The 19,509-nt window shown below is 39.9% G+C and overlaps 1 protein-coding gene across 1 annotated transcript; it reads right to left on the reverse strand.

Annotated features, from left to right (window-relative positions):
* Nucleotides 1-1,053: 1,053 nt before the first annotated feature.
* On the reverse strand, nucleotides 1,054-6,812 carry xkr5b (XK related 5b). Its single transcript, XM_048228143.1, has 7 exons — nucleotides 6,434-6,812; nucleotides 5,678-5,861; nucleotides 4,941-5,125; nucleotides 4,190-4,402; nucleotides 3,775-3,944; nucleotides 3,300-3,411; nucleotides 1,054-3,040 (listed from the first exon to the last, which is right to left on the reverse strand). The coding sequence occupies exons 1-7, from the start codon at nucleotides 6,522-6,524 to the stop codon at nucleotides 2,139-2,141; spliced, it is 1,857 nt and encodes a 618-aa protein (XP_048084100.1). The 5' UTR covers nucleotides 6,525-6,812; the 3' UTR covers nucleotides 1,054-2,138.
* Nucleotides 6,813-19,509: the final 12,697 nt, after the last annotated feature.

Here is a 19,509-nt window from a genome sequence, read left to right on the forward strand (position 1 = left end):
GCACTGCAGTTCAGAGGAAAGATGAGCAAAAAGCCAAAACATTTGGGCCTTTTTGTCCTCTCCCAGGCAGACCAGTTTTGTAGGTTCTGTTGTCCTTCAGATGTGTCCCGTCTGAATTTTGTGCAAACACAAAATGTTCTGTGTGTCTCGATTGAAGGACGAAGACTGTCAGAAGAGATGCCAAAAGTTTCAGGCTCAGAAAGGACCTCGGCTGCAGCTCTTCACTTGACCTTCAAGGACTGTAGCTGATTTCTCATAAGTTATCTATTACCAACAGAAAAATCCACACATGGTGACAGCTGACAAAAAATACCAGAGGATTTTCTACCACTTGTTGTCTTTGTTAGACCAGAAGAAGGTTTCTGGTAGGTTTCATGTAATTTTCAGATTTCACCTGGCTGACATCATATATCTCCATTGCTGGGTAGGTGAGGTAAACCTCATGTACTGAACAGTTAAGAATGATGACATGGAAAATCACTTCAGGTGAAGTAGCACGTTTTTCAACCTTTTGATCATTTTTGTATGGCACAGAAGACAAACGCGAGACGTGTATGGAAATGAGGTCATATGTGCCAAAAGCTGGTAGAGGAGACCAAATATAGTTTCTGCACATGAAATAAACTCTGAAGGTGATGAAATCTCTGCTACATGTTTACATTGTGTGCGGTGAGTTTGGGGTTTGAGGGCAAATAATCTCTTTTTATCTAAATTGAACATGAAATGAAAGGTGGAAAAGGTGTGTGTGTGTGTGACTGACATTACACTTTGAACGTGAGGGTATCCTGTATTTAATACCGGAGTTGTGACATGCTGCCCCCTGCAGTCTAACTATATTATTGGTGTCATTAGCTAACATGGACACACACACACACTGTGGTTCACATACAGTGCAGTAGTGTAGTGGTAATAGAAGTAGTATCATGGCCAACTATTTTGTTTTAAATCTTCTCTTACAGTATGTGAATAACTGCACCCAAACTTTGTTCCAGGTTAAATGTTTGTATCGATGCAGTGTGCCTATTCTACCGTGGAATTCCTCCAGAACCGCCCTCATTCATTTATTCCAGTTCAAAAAGTCATATCCCTCAAACAGAAACAAATGCTGTAAAGGTAAATATAGTTTGCTTTATTTAGAACTAAGTCCTGTGGTCATGACTTACATGCGGCATGACTTGCAAAAAAATGCGAAGACGTACAAAATCATACAAAATTAACACTCCATTAAATAGATACATACCAAAATGTATAGTTTAAGTAATGTATTTTTACGTTAAGTATATGACTCCCATGAAAGAGTATCAGGAGGACGGAATATACATTTTACAGTAAATTTGAAACACAGAATGTGTGTTTTTCCCATATTCAATGTAACACACAGCTCATACAAAAGAGGGGTCTACACTGCATTTTGCAGTTTGTCAATAAAAGTGCCTTGTATATACAAATACATTACGAAAACAGTCAAACAAAAAAAAGAAACTACAAAAAGCAGCTTATTGAGTGTAGCAGCTGTACCGGTATGTCCAAACATATGCAAACATAGGTAACCTGTTTCCCAAAATGAAAAATATCCCAAAAGTATTCCGTATCCCAAAAGTATTCCATAGTTTCAGCTCAGGGCAGCGCTACAGGTGGCATGTCCTCTCAGTGTGCATGTCTTTCTGTTTTCAAACAGAGTACCTCTGTACAGACAGTATATCATAGTATGAACTATAGACAGTATATCATATTATGAACTATAGACAGTATATCATAGTATGAACTGTACAGACAGTATATCATATTATGAACGGTATAGACAGTATATTATGTTATGAACTTTCTGATTGTGTATTGTGCTAATATGTGTACACCACAAATGTTCATCTTAATCTTCCACCAGTTCAACAGGTCTGGGTAATGTTTACGTACTCCAAGGAGTCTTTATAGTAACTGCATACACCTATAAGTGTCACTATTACACCATAACATAGCACAAAGGAGGTTGTGTGTGGATTGTGAATAAAGTTGAATTGAATCTAATCTAATCTAAAATTGCATATGATATTGTCACTGCTGCAGATTCTGTATAAAGTATACTATTTTTTAAATTATTCATTCTATAAGAAGAGAATAAGAACCTTTAAGCTGCAACCTTACTTAAACTGGACCTGCCTTCTGAAACCTAATGGCCGAGGTCCGATGTTTTCCTTAGCCTTGAGGTCATGTTTGGGGGTGGACGTAAAGCATGGTTCTCTGCTTAGTAGTTCCTTGGTTCCCCACTGAAGTGGCTCTCGGTTGGGAACGGGCGACAGCTGTGCTATGGCCTCCAGGTGTGTGTCTTTGGCCACAGCAGGCACGTTGGTAACACAGTGAGGAGAGGTGGGGTCAGCACTGAAGTACAGCGTGGTGTCCGAGTCATCGACATCACAGTCAGTCTCCACGCTGTCCTCCAAACCAGACCTCCCCTCTGGACATTCCCGTTTGGTTCCAGAACCAAAATTGTCTGGGTCATTCTCAATGGAACCAGAATTGTCTGGGTCATTCTCAATGGCCTCCCTGTGGTCTTCTGAAGGCTGACTCTGGCGAACTGACGTACTGACAGTGAAGTATTGGCTCTCTCTTTTTTCCGAGAGCTGCTCCTCGTTGTCATGTTTTGGTGCAGCCTCCAAGTCTGGGGGCTCATCGTCCAGGCACCTCGGACCTCCATTCACATCCAGCAGAGCAGCCAATCCCTCTGGACCATAAACAAGGTTGACCTTATTCCAGTCTCCTGTCTTGACAGCAAGGCAGATTAACCACCAGTGATGGTGTTTGGGAGTCATACTGTGCTTGTCTGTGCTCAGTTCGGAGTGCTCTGACTGGCCCAGTGTCTGGGCATAGCCAGTAATGGAGAAGGTGCCGTGCCTGTGGACAGAGGGCTCAGGAGCAGTTTTCTCCCCAGTAAAGGAGCCTTGCTCCAGGCTGGCTTGGGCAGCCTGGCTTCGGTGGAGACTCTGCAGGATCTCAGTGGATTTGGGGTGAAGGAAACGGTAGTAAACGGTCACAGATATAACACCTGAAACACAAAGCAGAAAAAGCATTACCCAAGACGATATCTCTGAGAGCAAAAATGTCTGATTCTACTGCCTCAGTGAAACATATATTTTAAATGCAAGTGTTTTAATAAGAAAAGTATAGAGATGTTACAACTCCACAGGATTGAACACTACAATGTACAACATATTCATTTGCCTGTGCTCCTATGAACTACTTACTATTTATTTAATGATTTAACACAACAAGCATCAACAGAACAGTTAGCATGAGCTCTGTACCCATCAGGAAGCTGCAGAGAACAGCTGTGGGGATGCACAGGTTGGCCCAGGATGCTTCAGCTAAAATGTCAGAAGCTGACAGCAGCAGAGCAAAGTTCTCCAGCAACATCACCTGAAATACAAACCAATACAGATGAAAAACATCAGTACTAGTGTCATGACAATATTTCTATTCTGCCATGAATATGTTTGCTTTGCAAATTCACCAAGTTACCAACAACACAATATAACACCGAAAATTTGATTTTGTTTAATTGAATGTATCTGGAAAATAAAGGTCTTGAAAATGAAATTTGTTTTGCAACCAAACCACTTATATCAACAAATCACAAACCGGTCATAACTGGGCTATCTACCAAAACTGATGTGTAATAAAAGATAAGATGACATTTCTTTGAATGAAAGCATCGGTCCAGCAACCAAATGCAAATGTCCGGAAGTGTCCCCTGCAACTGAGGAACCCTGACAGACCTACCACGTAGAAGGCTGCCATGCGGAACCGGCAGGGGCCGTCCTTCACATTGAGGAAAAAGAAGACATGTAAAGCTCCTAGGATGCAGTTGAAGAGACGCCAGCGCCCAGGGCTTCTGAAGATATCTGTCTGCTGGGAGACCAGCCAGAAGGATGCAACCAGCCAGTGGAACCCTGTCAAAAGCAAAGTCAAAAAGTCCAAGTACATAAGAATATATTTCATATTTAAATAGGGATCTGTAGACAGTAAGTTTACCTGTTACTAGTGGCATTATTTTCAGCCTACTTTAAGTCTTTCTATTTCTTAATTACAAAACAATAAAATCATAAAAAAAAGAATCTAAAATAAGCACTCCCATTCACATGTTAAAACTTCGTTGAGCTTCGGTGTGGTGTGTGGTTTGACCCAGTGTCCTCACCTGCGATCCCACAGACCCACCAGGTGAAGACCCTGGTGAAGAAGACGAGGCTTGTGACCCTTGCCCCCAGCATGCTGACCCTCCACACCAGCTGGCACACGATGGCGGCAGGCGGCATAGGCATGTGACCGGGCCGGAGCAGGGAGCACGCCCGGCCGTACAGGACCAGCGCCCAGCACAGGGACAGCAGGCAGAGCCCACACGCCAGGGGCACTGGAGGAGAGAGAACCACAAAGAAACAGGTGTTGTTCTGTACAAGAGGTATACATACACAAATCACACATAGAAGATTGCTGACATGTCCAGTAAATCACCCAGTAAATCGTTTCAGTTCAGTGAATCAGTGAATGTGTTCAGTGCAACTGTAACTGTAATGAACTTTAATTAAATAAACAACTTGATAAATACCATAAATACACACTCAATAGACAAATATGCTACATTGGACAACATTTCCAGCAAAAAAATACCTCATCTATTACTAATTCATTCACTTGTATAACTTCTATATCAGCCATGTTTTTTTGTTTGTTTTATATTTTGGGGGGCTTTTATGCCTTTAATTGACAGGACAGTAGAGAGAATGACGGGAAGCGAGTGGGAGAGAGAGATGGGGCGGGATTGGGACAGGACCCGGGTCAGACTCTAACCCAGGTCCCCATGGGCACATGGATCCGAATATGATATGGGCGCTGTAACCAGATGTGCCACAGTGGTCCCCAAGGCATCTTTTTAAAGTGTGATCACTCACCAGGTGAGGAGAGGCCTTGGTCAGAGCTGAAGAGGATGTACGTATGCAGCAGTGTCTGTGGGAGGCTAACCAGCAGAGCCTCCAGCAGGCCAAGAGCAGACACATCTGCTTGCTGCATGACTACATTGCCCACCCCCACGTCTTTGTCCTGCTGACGCCACAGGGTCCTCATACACTTCAACAGCCTGCACAAGGAGAGGGACTTGCACTGTGACATTGGAAGTTTAAAGTTGACTGTGCTTGTTATCAGCAATAACAGGAAATAATTTGTTAAAAATTGATCATGGGATTGATTGTTATGTGTACTAAAGTAATTATTGTTTTCCAGGGGCAAGACAAAGTATCTGAATCATTTGGAATTACCTAGTCTTCTGCATTAATTGGTCACAGAATGTGATCTAAGTCACTATTTCATTGTATAGACAAACGCAATGTGCTGAAGCTAACAAAAGAAATTATCTTTCATCTCTTTATCAAAAACACCCATAAGACATTCACAGTGCAGGTGTAAAAAAGTAAGTGAACCCTTGAAGCCCAGTAATAACCTCAAGCAATCGTTCCTGGTAACGATGAATATATAATATATATATCCTTATCTATGCACAGGATGGCCGAGACAAACTGTTTCTTGCCAAATTAAGATTAATCTTTCTTCTTTACTTTATTTACTTTACTTTAACTTTATTTAGCTAAAGTCAGCTGCCTCTACCTTGGTGGAAGAATGTTTTGAGTCTTACCTTGTAAAGATACCCATGTGAAGGACATGGATGAGGATCATTGACATTCTCCCTTTTTTTCCATCAGACATGCACCACCTGAAACTGAGGACCTGCGCAACTGACCCTAATACTATCAGGCCAAGCGAGAGACAGGCCCACAGTGTTCGGCCAATCAAGAAGAAGTAAACCACACAGAAGAACACTGGAAAAAAAAAATTGACACTAATGTGACCATCAACAATACAATGGAACACATTAGTTCTGAACAGACCAGAGTTTCCCCATCTAGCTCAGTGACCTGTGTTTACATTCTGTGCGTTCATCTGATAGCCTACGGTTCCGTTGAGTCCATGTGGTTGTAGCCTAATGTAATCCATCTGTGCCAAATGTCTGGGAACGCCCCCTCTTGTTCATTCATGAATGCCAGAAAAGGCGCCCAAATATGACTGCCAGACTGGCTATTGAAAAACGTTTTCTGTTGTATAACCTATAACGTCTTTTTGAGCAGGCATTAACTTACAGGCGTAATGTTATAAATTGACACAAGTTAATAATCTGGTAGCCTTACGTTATAACACACACATAACCTTCAATAGTAGCCTCAAACAAATAGAAAATAAAGTTTTCATGCCATCAATGCTATCTTTAGAACGCAACAAAACTTAAGAGTATAGCCAAATATGTTGGCCTAACTAGAATTCAAGAACGATATAGCCTACACTGTAACTCACGTATTATAAAAGATCTAAGTTGAAGTAGCATAACTTTACTTACGCGTTGTTCTTTCCGACAGGCTTATGACTGCGGTGACCAAGAACAAACATATTTGGCACCACATCGCCCATATTCCTCTTTCACATTGCATGTTCAACAGCAGTAGCCTAGTCTGGGACTATCGGGAATTTCACAGTGGCACTCTCTTTTGCGGTTATGGCGAATATGCAGAGGCAGACGGTCGGATCCCAGTCCCAATCTGAGGACGACCCGCTTCATGCCCGTCTGCTTGTTCATTGAAGTTGTGAAATACGTCATTCCCGCGTAGTAGAAGTCATCTGACACTGCGTGGTTGTAAAAAATATGTATAGGCCTATATTATATTTTGATCAGATGAAAAATATGGTTGTTGTCGAATGTTTTTCATAGGACCAGTTTTCTTATTTTTGAGTAGTTTACCAAAAAACAAACATTTGTGTTAATGACAATTAGCCTACATTTAATTTTGCTGAAAGAGAGATGAAAAAGGGGTCTTTTAAAAGGTGCTGCTTTGTTTTAGGCCTATTCTGAATTTAGGCTACAACCCCAAATCAGAAAAAGTGTAAAATGCAAATTAAAAACAGAATGTGATAAATTAAAAGTCTCATGAACCCATATTTGGCAGCAAAAAGGACATAGACAACATATAAAATGTTGAAAATGAAAAATGTTACCATTTCATGGAAAGCAACATGTTTAAAAATGTTGGGACAGGGACGTTTTGAAAATGAAATGTCCCATTCCTGCTGATATAGGATTTCAGTTCCTCAACAGTATGGGGATAGGCCTACTCTTCATGTCATGTTTTTCATTCCATGATACACCTAATTTGACAGGTCTGGACTGCAGACAGGCCATTTAGTACCTGGACTCTTCCTCTATGGAGAAATACTGTGCAGAATTCATTTTGGCACCCCCGCACTGTCATAGATGTTGGGTTTCGAACTGAGCAAGTTTAATAGGTTGGATAGGCCCTGTCCTCTTTAGCCCAGATGAGTCCATGATTCCTAAATGAATTGCAAATTTTGATTGGTCTGCAGATCATGAAGCAAATGGTTAAAATAATACCCCTGTTCACATTTTTAAGAAACAGGCTGGACACACATTATTACACATCACCTTGGCCTACATTGGCGTAATTGTGTCTCACTTCCAAAGTCGTTTTTATAATGTGTGATAATGAGATATGACAATAGCCTAGCCAAGGCCTACTTGGTTAAAAGGTCACTGAAGCAGTTGAATATGCATATGAGCGGGTAGGCCTATTGTTTATTAGTGACAGGTCGATTCGGCATAAGCAGAAGACAGACATTCAAAAACCTGCATCTACTCGTCGGAAAGAGAACTGAAATATCTTTGCAAGCTTCAAATGGTTCATAAGTATAGGCCTAGGAATTGTTTATATGTGCGTATGAATCGTGCGTGCCTAACTAGAACTGTCGGTTAGAGTGAGAAACAGGCTGCAGTACAAGGCTACACTTAAGTACATTATTAAATTATTATCCTAAACATAAATCTCAAGACCGTCTGCTAGCCTAATGTAGCCAACACCTCATGTAATCTGTGTCATTCTTAATTTCTGTCAACACTAGCCTACTAAAGTGTCAGGTACATTTGCTATGTTCTTAATCATGCAGTAAGGCTACCCTTCTCTTTCTTTGACTTTAACAAATTAACACTTGTTCATTCTTAACCACATAGCATTGTCACATTTATTTTTATAAACTCATATTCAGGGATGGGCAGTATTTCTAATACATGTATTTAAAATACAAAATACTATTTTGTAATTTGTATTTTATTGAGATTATAAAAATGCCTTCGTATTTTGTATCAAAATACTTCAGTGTATTTTTGTATTTTCAAAATACTGTTAAATACTTTCTGTGAAACACTGTGATGGCATGCATCTAACTAGCTATAAAGCACACACTCCTTTGCTCACACAAGGACAGCACAAGGATTTGAGTTCACAAGCTTATATTGCAACACTTGAGTTTGCTATTTTCCCTTTCTTTTTTGTGTTTTACAGTTTTTTTTCTAGACTTTAAATTTGTCTATGTTCTTTGACCTGTGAAATATTTCAGTGCTATGGTAACTTGACAAGATACCTCAAACCCGCCCAATTGGGCTTCTTTTGACTTCGTCGGGCGGGGGCAAATAAGCTTTAAGGCGGGCAAATAAAATTTTGAGTTGAATGGTTCTCTATGACAAAATCGTTGTTGGGGCATTTTTTTTTTTGAGCATGAATGGGCGGAAATCACTCAACCCAATCTGGCAACACTGGTGTTGGTGTTTGGGCCAGTATGTGGATGGAAGCAGTTTAGTTAGGCTACAGAACAACAATGGCTGTTGTAGTGTCAAAAACAGATTACAAGGCGAGTCCTGTTTATTTTTATTTGTGTTATGATTCAGATGTGTGAGAATGAGTAAGGATATGACCAATGACTAGGCTACTTGTGAAAGACTAGATATAATAACCCAACTGGCCCATGTAAGGTACTAACATCATTATCAAGCAATGATGTCTGCTGTAAACCGTACTGTAGACTTCCCCAATTTGTGTGTGAACAAAAGAAAGGACAAAAATTAGGGGCAGCCGTGGCCTACTGGTTAGCGCTTTGGACTTGTAACCAGAGGGTTGCTGGTTTGATCCTTGATCTTGCTAAAGGTCTCTCTTAGGGTAGAATACCATCCATATTGTATCACAGAAAATGCCGTAGCATCTTTACTATGAAGAAACTGCTTGACAAGATCCTTGCAAAAGACATATCTGCAGAACCGTCTGTCAGAGGACCTAAGAAAATCCGCAAGGGAAGGTCCAACGACTAAGAGTTTATGAAGCCAAAAGGTATACAGGTGCTGGTCATATAATTAGAATATCATCATAATTAGAAAAGTTCAATCATGTCAGTAATTCCATTCAAAAAGTGAAACTTGAATGTTATATACACAAATGTTTGTATGTTATATATACATTTTTAATTCTTTTCATTTTGATTATAACTGACAACTAATGAAAATCCCAAATTCAGTATCTCAGAAATATTACTTAAGACCAATACAAAAAAAATTTTTTTTTTAGAAATGTTGCCAACTGAAAAATATGAACATGAAAAGTATGAGCATACAGCACTCAATACTTAGTTGGGGCTCATTTTACCTGAATTACAATGCGGCATGGCATGGAGTCGATCAGTCTGTGGCACTGCTCAGGTGTTAGGAGAGCCCAGGTTGCACCGATAGTGGCCTTCAGCTCTTCTGCATTGTTGAGTATGGCGTATCACATCTTCCTCTTCACAATACCCCACCTTAAACCAGGTACTGGTAGCTTCGGCACTGTGTGCAGGTGCCAAGTCCTGTTGGAAAATAAAATCTGCATCTCCATAAAGTTGGTCAGCAGCAGGAAGCATGAAGTGCTCTAAAACTTTCTGGTAGACGGCTGAGTTGACCTTGGACCTCAGAAAACACAATGGACCAACACCAGCAGATGACATAGCACCCCAAACCATCACTGACTGTGGAAACTTTACACTGGACTTCAAGCAACGTGGATTCTGTGCCTCTCCTCTCTTCCCCCAGACTCTGGGACCTTGATTTCCAAAGGAAATGCAAAAATTTACTTTCATCAGAGAACATAACTTTGGAGCACTCGGCAGCAGTCCAGTCCTTTTTGTCTTTAGCCCAGGCGAGTCGTTCTGATGCTGTCTCTTGTTCAAGAGTGGCGTGACACAAGGAATGCGACAGCTGAAACCCATGTCTTGCATACATCTGTGCATGGTGGTTCTTGAAGCACTGACTCCAGCTGTAGTCCACTCTTTGTGAATCTGCCCCACATTTGTGAATGGATGTCTATTAATGTGCTTGGACACAGAGCTCTGTGAACAGCCAGCCTCTTTAGCAAATGACCTTTTGTGTCTTGCCCTCGTTGCTCAAGGTGTCAATGGTTGTTTTTTTTGGACAACTGTCAAGTCAGCAGTCTTCCCCATGATTGTGTAGCCTACAGAACTAGACTGAGAGACCATTTAAATGCCTTTGCAGGTGTTTTGAGTTAATTAGCTGATTAGAGTGTGGCACCAGGTGTCTTCAATATTGAACCTTTTCACAATATTCTAATTTTATGAGATACTGAATTTGGGGTTTTCATTAGTTGTCAGTTATAATCATCAAAATTAAAAGAAATAAACACTTGAAAAATATCAGTATGTGTGGAATAAATGTATACATTATACAAGTTTCACTTTTTGAATGGAATTACTGAAATAAATCAACTTTTTCATGATATTCTAATTATATGACCAGCACCTGTATTCTGTGACAAATGTAGCAAGTATTTGAAAGGTCAAAGGACAAAAGAGTGTTTAACAAAATGCGCAGAGTTAAGACCTGATGACAAAATTAGAAGAGCAGCCGTCAGGAAAAGTTACAAGAGTACTATCCATAGCCAGTCGTGACTTAGTAGCAGCAGAAGGCCATTACCATAGATCCTGCTACAGGGCGTACACAAAGGAAGATTCAGACATAGACAAAGATGAAACTAACTTGGCCTGCAAATGTGTACGGACCTGCAAACTTCTAGCCTAGAAATCTAGACGCGCCCCTAGCGGCAGGGCCAGGGCTAGTCTAGCAACTCTCCGTTGGCTTGTGAGCTCCAGAAATCGAAACTTAATCAGGCCAATGAAATCGTGTATAGAGTCGTTAGGTGGGCTTAACATAATGATTGATGGCAGAGTTGCAACAGTTTGGCTTGAATTCCCTGCTACTTAAAAACAAATAAGATGGATGTTGCTGCTGGCAAACAGTGTGACACGAGTTAAGCTTTTATTAAGTTGGCAAACGTTTGAACTAGCCAACTAGCTCCGCTGGTGGGAAACGATGGGACTCATAAGCTGCCGCTGTCCTATTAGCGCATAGGGAATTTGAAACACAACTGATTATTCCGCCCCTCGGACTGAGCTCTGCAAACGGTGAGTGCCCAGACCCTACATTTTAATGTGGGTCTGGCTCGTCAGGTTAGCAAACTTCCTGACTGCTCCTGCCTTTGAAACAAATTAAAGTGCACGGAATTGTGTAGGTTACAAACTTGTAGCAATCAGATGGAGGAAGAGGAGGATGAGGAGAACATAAATGCCGGTCTGGATGAATATGATGATGGTGATGAAGATTCAAAATATATTTTTGAGTCCTCATTAATCTTGTCTTCAAACGTTTGAGCACATCCACCTATAAATTCCACTGTAGCCTAAAGCCAAAGGAAGAGTAGGGCTGAAACGATTCATCGAGTTACTCGAATAACTCGATTACAAAAATTACTCGAGGCAAAAACCCTGCCTCGAAGCCTCGTTAAATTCCTATGACGCGCACTATTCGCGCAGGGATCTGATTGTTCCACACGGACCGTTGTTCAGGAAGCACACCACGAGCGCGTGAATCGTGATACATTCTGAATTTAGCTGCCGCTATGGCGGAGTCAAGATGTCCATAAATGGCAGAGAATGTCTAAAGTTTTCAAGTAAAGTTTTGGGATCATTACATACTCAAAAAGGAAAAGAACAAGCATCTGAACCGAAAACATCCAGTCCATGCTGTTTCACCAAGCGTCAATAAAGTAGCCTATCTATCATCTACGTAGCCAATAGCCTACATTGATGTTGGCTGATTTTAATCACATACTGTATTTGTAGCGATGTCGTGATATAATGTTTAGCTTTGATGTTTTTAAGTAGTAAACTTATTCAGGTTCAATTGCAAGACAGTATGCCTAAAAAAGAACCCTTATACACACATGCATGCACCCTCATCTTCCCTCACGCACCGCACACGTGCACACATACACACACAGGTTGCTAGGTTACCATAGCAAATAGGCTTACCCCAGAAATTATTTTTTAGTAGCCTAATAGTAAAATTATTAGTTAGTAGCCTAATGGTAGGCTATTTTTTAGTAGCCTAATTGTAAAATTATTTGTTAGTAGCCTTATGGTAAATGCTGCAGGTGTAGAAATCTACATAAAACAGATATTTACTTTGATGTCAGGTCTAGATTACAGCATGAAACTTGTTGTGCATATTAATACATTACATTGCTTTCCCTCTTCTCCCTCCAAGCACTTCACAACATAGTATGGACAGCTTTGTTCGCCCAGCTAAGTCATGCACATGAGGCTGCAATTTTACAGCATTTTGAACATTATTTAATTGTTGGCACTGGCACTTATAAACACTAAATGGGTAAATTGCAATAAATGGGCTTAGTTTTGTAGCCTGATGTTGGAGTTAGAATAAATACCTCTGTGCCAATTGCTTGATCATTTTACAGCCATGTCATTTTCGTTATGCATTATTTGTTTTGGTTGTTTAAAAATGCAACAAAAAAAATATCTGATTAATCGATCGATGAAGTGCTAGATTAATCGATTACAAAAAGAATCGATAGCTGCAGCCCTAAGGAAGAGGATGTTCCCTTGAATGATGCTAAGCTTGCTGAGACTGTCTTGCAGCAGATACTGGTCACTCGTTCAGCATGGAGCGACAGCAACCTGAAAGTGGCCTTGAACTCTACTCTGCTTCCACTGATGCTTCTGCAAGGTGAGTCAGGAATAGTTTGATTACTGTAGTCAGGCGCGCCTGCAGTATACGGCCGTAAGCACTGTGCGTACCACCAGGCTACTCAAAACGAGAGAATTTCCCATAGTGATTGTATTCACACCAAATTGGCCTACCATAACGTCCCAACTCTGCATACAGTATCCCATTAACTGCATGACAGTAGGCTATTTACAATTTTCTGCAAAGTTTGAAAACGTTTTTATAATCAACTTAATGGAAAACTATATGCACGCGCACACCTTTCGTTTGAGCAGGAGACAGGATACGCACGTACGCACGCAACATTACATAATTTAGGCTAGGCTAGTTTTCTTTTACTAACTATAGTTGCTGGTTATCAGCCCACAATGTTAAGCTAATTCACCTGACTCAAGACTCGTCATGGATATATGGAGCCCCTAAGGGGACATGAGCAAAAAAAAATCTAAAGTTTAGTTTAATGTGCTCACGTGAAACTTTCACGTGCGCAAGAACAAGGTAGGCAAAATTTGTGTGCTTTCCCAAACATTAGGCTAGCATACAGTAGCAGCTGTAAAGCCATATGTGAACAGTACGCAAGAACAAACAAAAGGTAACTTTAGCCTTTATAGGGCTGTATAAAGTCCAAATGAATAGGTCGTTGTTAGATGTTGTAAAGATATTTCACGTGAATGTTAGTACTATGTAGGCTACTTTTCAGCTGATCAATGAACAAACCTAACCGGCATTCATTAACTAGCATTCATTCCTGCAAGCTCCCCTGACCATAGTTCCATAACAGACACATTTTAAGGTTTAAGACATTTTAAAGGGGCCTTTCAGCTTTCACAATACAATTCAGTTGTTTCATGATTGCAGAAATGCACAATTATTAATGAGTTTATCTCAATAGGTTTCTAGTAAATTACAGCATTCATTTTCTGTCTGTTTGTGTACAGAGGCTCTGCTGCAGCCTCTGCCCCTCAGAATGTGGTGTTTGGCCAGTGCACTGAGTTTTCACAGGGTGACCTGTTGAGAGATGAGAGACCAGGAAGGGCTGGCAGGTGGAGCCCGGTGTCAGATGGGAGTGATGCCTGGTTTACTTGGTATGTCAGTTGCACAATCATTTACCATAGCAGATGGATGAGGGTTTTAGATCAAGTCAGTCCTTAAAATATTTAACCAAAAGCATTCAACCTTTCTCTCTAGAGTGAAAGAATATCTATTATAGTGAGGAGGAGATTGAAAATGTGTTGGAGAGGCAAGGTCTCATGAAAATTACTGGTAAATCTTAAATGATTGGAGACAGAACAGGACCAATACAGGTTTGGGCTGCCTGTGGGCATTTCAATTTACCATGAGAGGGAATGGAAAAGGCAGACCACCATCACCACCAAGAGCATCATCATTAGAAGGGTCTGTTTTACATGTTGCGCTTTGCATTTTCACTGTTCACAAGTTTAACGAGAGAAGCTGTCCTGCCTGCTACTAATCCTCATTCACTCTGTTTCTCTGTGTGGGCCATTCTCCAGGGCTACGCCGTGCTCTCCCAGAGCTTTGGATTCCTCCGGCGGGTCAGAGGAGACAACTACTGTGCCCTGCGAGCCTCCTTGTACCAGGCGCTGATGCGCACTACCAAGCTTCCTGGCTGGCTGAAGCAGAAGAGCATCTTATTGGTATGCCGATCTCTTCTACACTCCTTTACACCTGCAAATTCATCATGCCCACAAACACCTATGACGTAAGATACAGTGGAAAACTCCTCATGAATAATGTCACATTTACACTGACACACCTTGCCATAGCTCACTGCCTAAAATCATACCCATTTCATCACACCACGACTGACGACATTGAGGGACATTTCCTAGATTTGAAATCCATCATTGAAACACATACCACAACATAATTCACCTCAAACCATGCAAATTTAACCCCATTGAGACCCTCGTACTCCTAGAACATATTGAATAGGACATTGGATATCCATCCATCTTTTATTTTTAGATGCAAAATCTAGTAATCCATTGTATGTTTTTTTGTTGCACTTTTTAGTTTTCAATATTTGTTTTTAAAAAAATCTGTCAAAACAAGTTAAAGCAAGTACATTGTACCTTTTATTTTTTAAAAAAAGAAATGTGCTATATACAATATATATATATAACTATATATATATATATATATATATATATATATATATATATATATATATATATATATATATATATATAACTCTCACCAAAATGCAACTTAGGGTCTTTTTGTGAATGTACCTCAGTCAAACTTTCGTTTAAAATCTAGCTAGATACCAAATCGGACCATATCCTCAATACAACGAGAAACAAGTGGAAAGAACTGGTGTGAAAACCCACTGATTGTGTTCTGCGTTTTACAATGACCTTGGTAACCACTCCAAATACACTTACTTGTGCTTGAGCCATTTCTCTGTCTGCTCTGCAGTCAGTCTCTTTTCTGTGCCTGTCTGAGCTCCGTTCAGGCAGATTCAGGGCCAGAAAGTCCACATGTGCACAAAATATTTCTACAGGTAGGCCTATTTTTTTTTATTTTTTTTTACACAGACAAATTAATTCCACAGCTACAAAACGGTTCTACACATGTGCAATACAAATCATATCCTTGAAGACAAATTATTTCCGCACATGCACAAAATATTTCAACAAGTACAAAGTTTCCGTGCACAAGCACAAATTGTTAGCCTAGAAATCTAGACGCACCCTAGCGGCAACAAATTACATTTGCTTCCAGTGCTAGTCTAGCAACTCTCCTTTGGCTTGTGAGCTCGAAAAATTAAACTTCCATCAGGCCAATTAAATCGTGTATAGAGTCGTTAGGCGGGCTTAACGTAATGATTGATGGCAGAGTTGCAACGGTTTGGCTTGAATTCCCTGCTACTTGAAAACAAAGAAGATGGATGTTGCTGCTAGCCAACAGTGTGACACGAGTTAAGCTTGTTTTAAGATGGCAAAAGTTTGAACTAGCTCCGCTGGTGGGAAAATGCATGGGACTCAGCGCTGTCCTATTGCGTGCAGAGGGAATTTGAAAGACAACTGATTATCCCGCCCCTCGGACTGAGCATTGCTAATAGTGAGTGCCCAGACCCTACATTTTAATGTGGGTCTGGCTCGTCAGGCTAACAATTGTTTTATACAGCTGCAAAACTCTATTACACATGTGAAATCTTTTCATAGGTACAACATATTTATGGCGATGTTTTGATTCCATACAGGAATGTTACATTTAACTTAATACACTATCAATTCCCATTTACATGGAACCAACATGAATTATTCAAAAAGGCAAACACAAAAAAGTTTAACTATTTACTTTGAAAAATAGACTTCATGTATACACATTGAAATATATGTATGTTTATGTATGCAAATGCAACACTCAAGTAGAGGTAAGCTTAGACCGATATTTTTGCCATTTTTAAACTTGCGTGAGCTTAAAATGATAAGGTTCTATCTCCACTTTTGGTCGAAATTGAGTTTTTGACATAAATCTGATCCATTAGGTGTCCATTAATGCCTGTGTGGTGGTTTTTTTTTTGTACATTTTTTTTTTTTTATTTAGTTAATAAAAAGGTTCCATCTCACAAAACATAAACCGAGTTGGGATTATAAGGTTCTAGCTCCGGTAGATTCAATATCCAATCAAAACCCTGAATGAACACAGACAGACCAATCAAAACCCACCTCTTTAGCATGGACATTTGAAGCCGGTGATGGCGCCCAAAAAGACGTAAATGTACAGACGCCAGTACTAGAAGAGTTCGGTAAGTTGAAGCACATAGAGCTGGTATACTTAATTTACAAATCATTAGCTAGCTAATGTAAACCAGCTTGTTTGCCAAGGTAGCTAGCTAGTTTAGCATTAGCAAACGTTAGCATTAGCTTGCTAGCTCACCAACAGCAGTTTTGCACCTGTAAATCTACAGTATGTATGTGACAAAATAAACATCCTTGTATCCTTGTAGATGGGCAACTGCAGCTTAGCTAACATAACACCAATTTCTAACTTTACTCCCCTTCCATAAATGCAAGCTAGCTAGCTGCTAGCTTTTTAAGCTGTCAGCATTCAAGGTTTGCATGTTGTGTGTGTTCCCCAGAGAGTGCATGCCTCTTCTCTGCAGTCTGTCAGTGTGGAGAATAGCCTAGAACCCTAACCCGTATCAGCCTGTCTTAGCCTACTTTTAGTACATTTAAGGTGTAAAAGGATAAACATTTACTCAATTAACCTTTGTTAACTCCGTATTTGCCCTTTTTTCTCATAGAAGTATTCAAATCAAATTCAGTATGTAATTTTGTTATTGCAACAGATCAATGAATATCGGCCCAGAATATCGGCCAAATATCAGTTGTCTGCCATGCTAAGTCATAGATATCAGTATCGGCCTTAAAAATGCATATCGGTTGACTGTTTATTTGCTGTTTCAAAAGCAAATAAAAACCCTAAAACCTATGCCGGCAAAGACTAAACTAAAGTAAATGGGTACCCAAGAACCAGTAAGTAGGAGTTTGAGCTGCAGGCCTTTAAAGTGGCTTGCGTTCGTGGAACCAGAAACAAGATGGCTGTTTCGCGCCGTACCACAGCAAAAAAAAAAAAAAAAAAAACTCACGCAAATATGTCCATCTCCTCCTAGACCACGCAGCATGGGGCTGGTGATACAGCTGATCTAATGTCTTTCGTTGCTGAAGATGTTGCTAATAAGGTTGCCACATTTGATTTGAGAAAATCCGGACCTGGAACCTGCCAGCCTTTCTCTTTCTCTCTCTCTCTCTGTGGTGCGCAGTCAAGATGTGTTCTAGTGTTAATTTTGTCACCTATTTTTAATTTAGTCCTAGTCTTAATCTTGTGACTAAATCTCCTTTTAGTCTTTGTCATATTTAGTCATTCAAATATCATTTTTTGTTAGTCAAGTTTTAGTCGACTAAAAGTCTCGTCATTTTAGTCTAGTTTTAGTCAAAAGAAAACTAAAGGTTTCTTAGTCTTAGTCAGTTTTAGTCAACACATTTTAGTCTTTTTTTATAACAAATTATTTCTGATTACCATTTGAGTCAAATAGTGTTTCACACATCTCAATTTTCCAACAATATTGTGTGTCCACAGGGCTACTTTCGTCTGTTATAATTACTCATTCTGATTTTTTGTCAGTCAGTATGTTTACATGCACAGGTAAGTCGAGCTTCAGTTATAGCTCCGGCTGGGATTTGACCATAGACAGTAAAAGATTTGACTGGACCACTGTCATATTAAGTAGACCAGTGTTTCTCAAAGTGTGGTCCGGGAATCACTGGTGGTCCATAAAGCTATGACGTGGCAAAATATAATATAGATGAGTTGCTTGCAATATTGAACCAACTTGTATGTAAAAACAGTTCTACAACACTGTCTATGTAAGATATGGCAGTTTAAATCATACAGTATGAATCCACACACAATAAGCAAAGTGCAAAGACAATAAGCAAGGTGGTTCAGTGAGTAGGCCTATAGTGTAGACTAATTATAGGCTACTGTTGAAGTAGGTATAATCTTTTTTTTTTTTTAGCTAGGGTTAGCTAAGTGGTCCTGAAACTGAAAAGTTTGAGAAACACTGTCGTGAACCAAAGTATTAATGTTTTACTCCGCCTCGCTAGATGGCTTATCGCCCAAACACAACACATTCCCCAAACAGACTCTCCATCTTAGCCATAGCTAACTTGCTAGCTTAACTTTCCATATTAGCTTACTTGCTAGCAAACTTTGAATCATCAGTCTAACTAGTTAAATAGTTGACATTACATGATGAACATTTTCGTATGGACATTCTGGGGGATGTTAATTTGTATGAGAGAAGCTTCAACTTCTGGGTATGTAGCATTGTGGCATAAAGCTTAGGTAGTTATCTTGCTAACTCTAGCAGAAATTTCCAGTGTTCTTGTTCCATGTAGTTTAGATGTTGCAGCCACAGGGTTGCAGCAACAGCACGTGACTAGCCTACAGGAAAGCTGTTGCATATGAACTCATTCGGAATATTTTGAAAACGTAACAGCTAGATATTCTGTCTTCTCATTTTGTAGACGAAAATGAATAGAGATTTTATCTTAGTTTTTATTTCATGCAAAACATTTTAGTCTCGTCTTTTTTTTAGGTCAACAATAATGCATCTTAAGATAGTCTTAGTCAGTGTTTCAGGACATTACTGCCGTCTCGTCATCGTCTCGTCTTAGTCATGAAAAAAAAGGTTGTTGACGAACATATTTCCTCTTGTCTCGTCTGACGAAATTAACACTAATGTGTTCCCAATTAATTACAGTAAAGTAACTAACATTCAAAAGCCCTCCTTACACTGACAGACTTTGGAAAGATTTGCAAAGATTTGGAAGATTTTTGAAAGACTACAGTCTCACATCTAAAGAGAGGTAGTAGAGTTTTTAAGTCACAAATGCAAACAGGCCAGAAGCGTTTGCACAAAAGTAAAAATTAGTAGCACCTTAACAACATCCATGATAATCCTGATCAGTAGCCAA

This window comes from Alosa alosa, chromosome 19 (assembly GCF_017589495.1).
Source record: "Alosa alosa isolate M-15738 ecotype Scorff River chromosome 19, AALO_Geno_1.1, whole genome shotgun sequence".
Lineage (NCBI taxonomy): Eukaryota > Metazoa > Chordata > Actinopteri > Clupeiformes > Clupeidae > Alosa > Alosa alosa.

Excerpts from the sequence above, each read along its gene's own strand:
- xkr5b (XM_048228143.1), bottom strand. The coding sequence starts at position 6,524 with ATGCAATGTGAAAGAGGAATATGGGCGATGTGGTGCCAAATATGTTTG. Across the intron at positions 5,126-5,677 it reads CACATGGGTATCTTTACAAG|GCTGTTGAAGTGTATGAGGA; the intron begins GTAAGACTCAAA and ends CTCCTTGTGCAG. Across the intron at positions 3,041-3,299 it reads TCTCTGCAGCTTCCTGATGG|GTGTTATATCTGTGACCGTT; the intron begins GTACAGAGCTCA and ends TTTGTGTTTCAG.